Genomic DNA, 8709 nt, shown 5'->3' on the forward strand with positions numbered 1-8709 from the left:
AGAGGCTGCTGGGGGCTCGGTGACGTCATTCTTGATGTGTTGGAAGCGGCTCCGTGCAGCGAAAGGTGCCGAGTGAGGTACGGGGGGGGGGTCGGCAGCGCCGAGGCTGGGGTGCGACCGCCGGGAGAGAACCCAGGAGTCCTGGCTCCCCCCCCCCACTCTAACCACTAGCCCCCGGGCCGGGAGAGAACCCAGGAGTCCTGGCTCCCCCCCCCCGCTCTAACCACTAGCCCCCGGGCCGGGAGAGAACCCAGGAGTCCTGGCTCCCCCCCCCCGCTCTAACCACTAGCCCCCGGGCCGGGAGAGAACCCAGGAGTCCTGGCTCCCCCCCCCCGCTCTAACCACTAGCCCCCGGGCCGGGAGAGAACCCAGGAGTCCTGGCTCCCCCCCCCCGCTCTAACCACTAGCCCCCGGGCCGGGAGAGAACCCAGGAGTCCTGGCTCCCCCCCCACTCTAACCACTAGCCCCCGGGCCGGGAGAGAACCCAGGAGTCCTGGCTCCCCCCCCCCGCTCTAACCACTAGCCCCCGGGCCGGGAGAGAACCCAGGAGTCCTGGCTCCCCCCCCACTCTAACCACTATCCCCCGGGCCGGGAGAGAACCCAGGAGTCCTGGCTTCCCCCCCCCGCTCTAACCACTATCCCCCGGGCCGGGAGAGAACCCAGGAGTCCTGGCTTCCCCCCCCCCGCTCTAACCACTAGCCCCCGGGCCGGGAGAGAACCCAGGAGTCCTGGCTCCCACCCACCCCACTCTAGCCACTAGCCCCTGCTTCCTTCCCAGAGCCAGGATAGAACCTAGGAGTGCTGGCTCCTGGCTCCCAACTCCTGTGGCTCTAACCACTAGATGTCAGTCCCCACCCAGAGCTGGGGAAAGAAGCCAATAGCCCTAACTTCCAGCCCCCCCGCTCTAACCAGGGGACCCCACCCAGAACTGGGGAAAGAACCCACAAGTCCTTTCTCCCAGGCCCCTCCCCTCTCCTGCTCTAAAGCAGCTTAGCTGATGTTACAGGATTTTGGCATGTTCCTGAGCTGTCATTGCAAAGTCGCCTAGCATGGCATGGTGAAGCAAAGAAATTGAAACCAGAGTTAGGCTGAACCTGTTTCTAACCCCCAGGGCCAGATGGTCCCCTGGGCCTGCAGGCTGTGTAGAGGGGTGGGATCACCCTGTGCAGTGCAGGGTGTAGCTGTCTGTTTAGGGCTGAGAATTGCAGAAAAAGCAGCGCAGGGTGGCTGCAGAAATCACACATGATGCAAGTAATCAAGGATCTGTGTAGGCCAGTCTATTGCCAGGGGTGATCACTGGGGCAGTGGCTCATGGCCATGGAATTGGCCACTGGATGCCCACAGAGAACTAGTCTGATTCTCCATTCCTGTATGTGGGCTGCCTGTCCGCAGCTCCCCAGAGCTCAGAACTGGTCAGGAGAGGGGTGCGTTTTGGGGCTGCATGATTGGTCCCTTGAGGGCCCAGACATAGGGACTCAAGGCAGTGAGACGATGGGGGAGCCTAGCCCTGCCTCAGGCTCTGCCTCTAGGCACGCTTCTGCAGCGATGCCTTCTGACTTAGCAGGGCAGAGCCGGCTCCCAGCCTTCCTGTTCCTCAGACAGGCTTGCAGGGGCAGAGAGTGTGGCAGCCGCGTGACCCCCATTCAGCATTGTCTGATGTGCCCAATAGCTGATGCCTCGGCTGCTGGGTGTGCGCGTGCGCGCGTGTGTGTACACACGTATGTTGGGGGAGGTGTCACTCTATGTGCAGAGCAGCTTTTATGACCCTTCCTTCCGAATCGCCTGCTGTAGCCCACAGTGGCCCAGCTCCTCCTCTGGCTTCCTGCCTGGGGACCTGTTCAGTGTGCTCGCTGGAACAATGGGGCCCCTGCGTCCCCCTTCCTCTCACCGCCTTGCTTCCTGCTCCTTTGATGCAGCAGAGGGAGGGATCCACGGACCAACTTCCTGTTTCCGAGCAGCTGCTGCGGTGCTGAGATTCAGGCTTCTGGGATCTGCCTTCCAGCTTGGTCACAAGCTGATGCACCTGTCATCCAGATCTGAGGCCTCCAAGGAGTGCCGGCCTAGCTGGCATCAGGCCAGGGTGCAAAGAATCTTTTGGCTCTAGGGAAAGCTGCAGGAGCCAGCCTCGTATCGTGGCTGGGAGAGGTGACTGCCCTGGGCCCTGCCCAGCCAGCTGCGCCTTGTTGCAGCCGCTCACACTGTGAGCTGCCGTGGCCGCATCGCCTGCTTTCGTTGCCCTGCGTGTGGGCTGCTGGGCCCAGACAGCGCATGGCCAGCCAGGCAGAGGTGCGCCAGTAGTCCGGCTGCAGGAGCCTCCGGGGCCTGGCTTTGCATGTGTTGTGCCCTTCCCTGTAGAGCTCCTGGCAGTTACAACCTTGGAGATGTGAGTGCCCAGGAGGGAGGTCCTGTCCCTCTCCTGGATGCGAGGGTGAGTCTCTCCCACGGCCCCTGGATGGCCCTGTCTGTCTTGCTCAGATGTCGTGCCCAGAAGAGATGGTTGCCTCTGCAGATGACGAGCTGCTCAGCTTCCTCCTGGCGGATGATGCTCCCTGTGCAGAGTTCTCAGGGGACGAAGCCAACCTCCTGGGAGACTGGGGTCTGCTGGAGCCCGAGGTGAGACTGCTGTCTGGTGCAGAGCATAGAGAAGTGAGCTGGGCTGGGCCGTGGGAGGGGGCTTTCAGGCCTCCATCCTCTGCTTAGCAGCAACTTTTCTCTGCAGCTCCTGAATGACAAGGAGGTGGAGGACTTTCTCAGCTCCCTGCTGAGCCCCTTTGAAGAGGGGCCGAGTGCCTTGCAGGGTCACTCGCCTCTCAACAGTGATAGCGGCATCTCAGAGGACCAGAATCCCTTCCCCAGCCCCAGCAGCTGGGACGCGTCTCCAGCCAGGGACCTCGCCTGCAGCCCTTTGAGCTCTGACATCGTGCAGGTTGATCACAGCTACTCCCTCCATCAGGACAGGGCGGTGCTGGAGAGCGTGAGAGCAGACACGGCAGAAGGAGACATCTCCATTGACCTCGGTAAGGGAGAGGCCTGGGGAATTCCAATTCAGCAGCTTGAGCCCATGGCTACCGGCCGTGCTCGGCTTCGCAGGGAAGCAGCCTAGCACTTGGTGCTGTCTGCCAGGTGGAAGAAGAAGGCTGGGGGTTGGGAAGAGGGGCCTGCTGGCTCAGTCTTCCTCTGCCACATGGGGCCAGCTGGCTGGGGTGTACAGTGGGTGGCGCCTGACTCTTGTTCCTCTCCCAGATATGTGGGGGGACTCGGGAAGTACAGAGGAGACGCTGGTCGAGGAGCAGAGTTTCAGCTTCCCGGTTGCTGTGCCCATGGATGACTTCGTGCCTGGGACCCCCATGCAGGTACTGAGGCCCACGCCCCAGGGACAGGCCCCACTGCTAATGCTGGTGGGCTCCTTCTTTCCCTCCTCACTTACACTTCCACTCCCTGTTCGGGTGCTGACTCCCATCCTGCCCTGGGGGCTTCCCTCGCTAGTTCAGAAGAGGGGTTCTCCGTGCTCAGCAGCGGGTTGGTTTGTGTTGTAGTTCGGTTTCCCGGAACTGATCCTGACAGAAGAGGAGAAACAGCTTCTGGAGAGAGAGGGTGTCTCCTTGCCATCCCACCTGCCCCTGACCAAGGTGAGTTCACGCCCCCCCCCCCCCCACGCTCTAGTGCATGGCCCCTCCCCTCACTCATTCCTTCAGAGGGGGCCCAGGCCAGAGACTGATAGGAGCCATGAAGCGGGGGCCCCATTACCACAGTGCAGCGCCGGTGTCTTGCTGAGAGGCTCAGCCTGCAGCTCCGTGAATGGGGATGGTGCTGGATTCCTGCCCTGGACCCTGCTTGCGGGGCTCCATCTTCCATAGCAGCCACTGGCCAGACCCCAGCTAGGTGATCTGCAGCCACTGCCCCTCTAGCTGCTAGAAGGAAGAAGGTGTTGGGGAGGTGTGGCCTGCTGCTGCCCCTCCCCGGCATGTTGGCCACTGTGGAGGGATGACGGGGTCTGTGCTGCTGCGGAGAGTTCACTCGCTTTCCTGCTGCTGGGGAAGTGAGTCTTGACAGTCCTCAGCTGCCCACGGGGACCTGAAGAGCAGCCATGAAACTGGCCAGTCTTAGTCTGCTGTGCCTGTTTGCACCCTCCGGATGGCTGTGCTGCATGGGGCCGTGTTCTGCAGGGACACTGGCTCAGGCCCTCCCCTCCTGCCAAGGAGTTTGGCCTGGTCTCCTAGGGCCAGTGGCTCTTTCAGGCCCTGTTTTGGAGACCTCTGGCTGGGCTGGGTTCTGGTGGGCCTGCCTGGTGTGAGCTGGAGGCCAGGCCCAGGCGCGCATGCCCGCCTGGTGCAGGGGCTGTGGGCTGACGGCAGTGGAAGTAGGTATGGGTGCACATGCAGAGACTGGAACGGCACAAGGTGCTGTCAGAGCTGGGGCTCCTCTGCCGTTTGTCTCCCTGCTGTGCTGACAGTGCCCCTGGATTTCCTGACGCATTGGAAGGCAGCAGGTCACTTTGCCCTCTGGGCCAAGGCCTGCAGCTGGGTTCCTAGTGACACCACAGGTAAAGCATGTGAGAAGTACCTGGAGTAACCTCTGCCCACCCCAGGCCCTTCCTGCCCCTGGCCCGATGGCAGATACCCTCCAGCTGCTCCTCCCTGTGCCCTGGAGGGTCCTTGGCAGGGCGGGGTCAGGGCTCTCGCCCCAGAGTCTGGAGGCCCAGGCATGGCCTGTAACCTGAGCTGGCTATTTCAGGCTGAGGAGCGGCTCCTAAAGAGAGTCCGTCGAAAGATCCGGAACAAGCAGTCAGCCCTGGACAGTCGGCGCAGGAAGAAGGTCTATGTGGATGGCTTGGAGAGCAGGTACTAGGGGCACAGCAGTGGGTTTTGCATCCCCCCCCAGGATGTCAGGGAGTGATAGGCCCAGCAGAGGGCGTCGCTCCTCCCGTGGGTCTGGGGAGCGCCCACTGCCAGAGTACTGGGGGTCGTGAACCCTCTGGCTTGAGGACACCAAGCGCTTGCACTCCAAGCGCTGGAGGCAGCTGCCAGCCCCCGGGCCCAGAGGAGCAGAAGCCGATAGGCATGGCCTGTTTGTACCACGCTCTGGCGGAGCTGCAAAGCTCTGATCAAGGGCTGAGCCCCACCGGCGAATGAGCCCTTTCCCCTCCCATGGGAGCCGCGTTCTGCCAGACACTCCTGCTGAGCTGCCTTGGCGCCAGGGCAGTGCCTGCTGCGAGTGACCCCAGCAGCCCCGTGCTGCGGGAGCAGAGCCGGCTCGGGGGCTCCAAGCACTGGTGTGAGCGTGCGGAGGAGTGGGATCTGATTTTTTGAGGTTTGTCCCAGGGTGACCCCAGTGACCCCGTCTGCTTGCCCCGCGACTGTACTGCAAATCAGTGGCTGCCCATGGCCCTGCCTCCTAGCTGCGTTAGAGCAGTTTGGCTGTCTGTGTCCCCAGCTTGTGGCTGTGCTAGGGACAGATGAGGTCACACCTGCCCCCCACCCTCAGGACATTCTGCACCAGGCACTGAGCCAGGACCCTCCTGAGCCAGCAGCGCGGTTTCCCCTGGGGGTCAGTCTGACTCTTTCCTCTCTCCCCGTCGCTGCTTGGGAAGGGTTGTCACCTGCACGGCGCAGAACCACGAGCTGCAGAAGAAGGTGCAGCTGCTGCAGAAGGAGAACATGTGAGTTCCTGACACTCCAGACATGGAAACCTGGGGGCAAGAAGGTGGGAAAGGGGGCACTGTCTCCCTGTGCCCCTCCAGTCAGCACTGACATGCCAGGGGAGCGAAGGCTGTTCCCCAGGGTGGAGGGACATGGCGGTCTGTGCGGGGCTCAGCGGCAGGATGGGCAGCTTGGGATCAGGGGCTGCACTCACCTGCGTTTCACACTTTGCCCTAGGTCATTGCTCGAGCAGCTACGGAAGCTCCAGGCCCTGGTGAGACAGTCCTCGACCAAAACCACCACCGCCAGCACCTGCGTCATGGTGAGTGGCCCCGTAGCTGGGCATTGGCCCCAGCTTCTGCCCCCAGGATCTGTGCTGGCCAAGTGGGTGGTGCTGAGGAGCCTCCTTGGCTGGCGGGGCTGGAGTCATACGCTGGTGCTGATGGCTCGGTTGTCTCTCTCCAGGTCCTGCTCCTGTCCTTCTGCCTCGTTCTCTCACCCAGTCTCTATCCGCTCGGAGCCAGAGTACAGCAGGAGGGGTTCCGAGGAGGTGAGTGACTGGCTGCATGGGGGTGAGCGGGAGGGGCAGGATTGTGCCCTACAGTGAACTCTTCCAGGGTGAATGTTCCAGGTGATGCGGCCCCAGCAGAGACATGGTTTCCCAGTCACGGGCTTATGCCTCGTGTGTGCGGGGCCTGTTTGTGGGTTGCTCTGCTGTCCTGTCCGGCTGCTGGCAAAGCTGCTCTCCCCTGCCCCGCGCAGAGTAGGGCCAGGAGAGCCTGGGGTCAGCTCCCGCCCTGGCGCACGACATTCTTGGCGATGTCAGGCTGACTCTCCTCTCTCTTACAGTGCTGTCTCGTCAGATCCGGGAGTACCCGAGTGACACGGCCCACTTTCAGGCAGCAGCTGCCCAGCAGGCAGAGGGGCCTGAAACACGGGGGGAGCGCACAATGGAGGGACTGGCCCTGGAATCTGAGAGGGCCCCGCTGCCAGGAAGCCTCAATCACTCCCGGGATGGGGGACAGAGCCCACCCAAGGCGGAGCATGGCTCTGCCATCAACAGTAACTCATCCTCCGACCCACCGCCAGGAGCCAGCTCTGAGCTGGGTCCCCCCCACCAGCAGCCAGAGCAGCTTCCTGGGAAGGGCCCCCTGCACTCTGCGCAGCCATCAGCCTGGGGGACCAAGAAGCATGAGTGGGTGGAGCGCACCACCAGCGTCGTGATCCAGCAGCACCGTGCAGATGAGATGTGAGCGCTGGGCACCTCGTGCTGCCTGGCTGTGAATTTGCCAGGGCCGTTTTGACTGATCCTTGTCTACGCAAATGCTTCTAAATGCCCCTGAGCAGCATCTGTCTCCTGACCCACCAAACCTGACTGGGGGGGGCGGCTGGGCTCTGTGGTAGCAGGAAACTGTTCTAGCTGCAGCGTGGAGGGGGCCCAGCATGGGGAGTTGGGCCTGCGTTACTTAGTTCCCTGCAGCTGGACTGAGTGGGAAACCACTTTGATTGGGCTGGGCCCCTGGGTCCGGGTGCCCTTAGCAAGTCCCGCAGCTCTAAGCGACCTGTCCCTTCCAGTAACACGATGATTCCCCATCCCTCAGCTGGGCACGCCAAGCCCCTATGCCCCGCAGGGACTGCCAGCTGGGTGTGGTTCTGCCAGGGGACAGCACTAAACTTCTCTCATCGACCTCTCCGCTGCAGAGCCCCAGCCGCTGTTCTTGGTGTGGCTGGGGGCGGCTGCAGGCAGAGGGTCCCTGCCCAGCGCTATGTGCTGCCTTCCTGCTGGTCAAGGGGCTGCTGATCATGATCCCCCGGAGGGGAGGGGGCTGCACTGCTGCAGGGGTGGAGGTTCAGAGAGCCCTGAGGGGCAGCCTCTGTAACAGGGCTGGTGGGGCCTGGGGCCCATGTCAGGGGGGAGGGCTAGGTCAGCTGGGCCTCCTCCATAAATTGACCTCTGGCCTGCAGCCCTGGGCAGGGGTCGCTGTAACGTGGCTGAGCCATGGGATGAGGACCGCCAGCTGAGCCAGCACCAGCCAGGGTCGCCCTCCCACCCGGCCAGCTCCAGCCCAGGGAAAGGAGAACAAAGGGGCCTGGTCCAGCAGGCTCCTAACTCCTACAGTAATGGCTCTGTTATAATAAAGTATAAATAAAGTGGACCTGCTGCTGGGCTGTCCCCTGTGTGCAGTGTCTGTCTAACCCCACAGCTGCCTCCCAGCCATGCAAGGGGGCACCTCACTATGCTCCCAGGGTGAGACTTGGCCCCTATTGACCTGGGGCCTGTTCCAGGCCTGCTCCCTCTCCAGGGCAGGGGGTGCTGTGTTTCAGCCAAGCCAAAGAACCAGCCTCCTGCAGGCAGCCTTTGCTCAGAAGCAGCTGAGCCTCTTCCCCTGGGGAACCTGCTTTGCCCCATGTGCATTTGGAACCTCGCTGTCTGCACAGTCCCAGGAAGCCGGGCAGAGCCTGAGCCTGGTGCAGCCAGGGCCAGCCCCACCTGTTTGGAGAGAGGGGCCTGGCCCTGCCCCCAGGGGGAGACAGGTGGTAAAGCAGAGGGGGGAAGTGGGGCTGCCCTGTAGCACTAGCCTCAGAGAGTTTATCCAACAGAAGGCTCAGGGGTGATGATCACACTCGCGGTAAAAGTGGGGGAAGAGGAACTCGATACGCCAGGGTCCGTCACTCAAGCTGAAAAAGGTCCCACTCGAGCCAATGCTGCAGCGGGACCATTCACACTAGAGCGAAGGTGTAAGTGGTGACAGTGAGCGAGGAGCCACGGCAGCAATTTCATACCGGGGTGGTAGCGGATTCTCCATCGCTGGAAATTCTTCAGCCACCAGGGGGATGTTTTTCTAAGGGATCGGTTCAAACCAGGATTGATTCAGGGAAGTCCTGTGGTCAGAGCAGTGCTGCAGCTGCGTGAGTCACCTGCCCTGTCCCGGGTGTGCCCTGGGGAGAGGGCAGCTGCTCTTGCTCCCCCCTGGGGCAGTGCCCGGTGTGGTAAGGCTTGTGTGCCCCAGGAGCTGACCTCTCCGTGGCCGGCAGGGCTCAGCTAGGCCTGTGCTGAGCTGCAGGCCCC

General features: G+C 62.5%; 1 protein-coding gene across 3 annotated transcripts; it reads left to right on the plus strand.

The window, feature by feature from the left end:
• CREB3 (cAMP responsive element binding protein 3) lies at nt 1–7794 on the plus strand. Of its 3 annotated transcripts, none has more exons than XM_074953848.1 (10): nt 1–77; nt 2476–2613; nt 2720–3017; nt 3244–3353; nt 3537–3629; nt 4735–4841; nt 5591–5659; nt 5877–5961; nt 6105–6189; nt 6489–7794. In XM_074953848.1, the coding sequence occupies exons 2-10, from the start codon at nt 2476–2478 to the stop codon at nt 6890–6892; spliced, it is 1389 nt and encodes a 462-aa protein (XP_074809949.1). In that variant the 5' UTR covers nt 1–77; the 3' UTR covers nt 6893–7794. The 3 variants fall into 3 exon arrangements, with proteins under 3 accessions (XP_074809949.1, XP_074809948.1, XP_074809946.1); XM_074953847.1 differs by having other exon boundaries at nt 4–77; nt 2356–2613; XM_074953845.1 differs by having other exon boundaries at nt 53–77; nt 1917–2613.
• Nucleotides 7795–8709: the final 915 nt, after the last annotated feature.

The sequence above is a fragment of the Natator depressus genome, chromosome 5, assembly GCF_965152275.1.
Source record: "Natator depressus isolate rNatDep1 chromosome 5, rNatDep2.hap1, whole genome shotgun sequence".
Classification (NCBI taxonomy): domain Eukaryota; kingdom Metazoa; phylum Chordata; order Testudines; family Cheloniidae; genus Natator; species Natator depressus.

What these genes read in the sequence shown, in the direction of transcription:
- CREB3 (XM_074953848.1), top strand. Translation starts at nt 2,476, where the DNA reads ATGTCGTGCCCAGAAGAGATGGTTGCCTCTGCAGATGACGAGCTGCTC. An exon ending in AGACATCTCCATTGACCTCG is followed by an intron (nt 3,018 to 3,243) that starts GTAAGGGAGAGG and finishes TTCCTCTCCCAG; the next exon opens with ATATGTGGGGGGACTCGGGA. An exon ending in CTGCTGCAGAAGGAGAACAT is followed by an intron (nt 5,660 to 5,876) that starts GTGAGTTCCTGA and finishes ACTTTGCCCTAG; the next exon opens with GTCATTGCTCGAGCAGCTAC.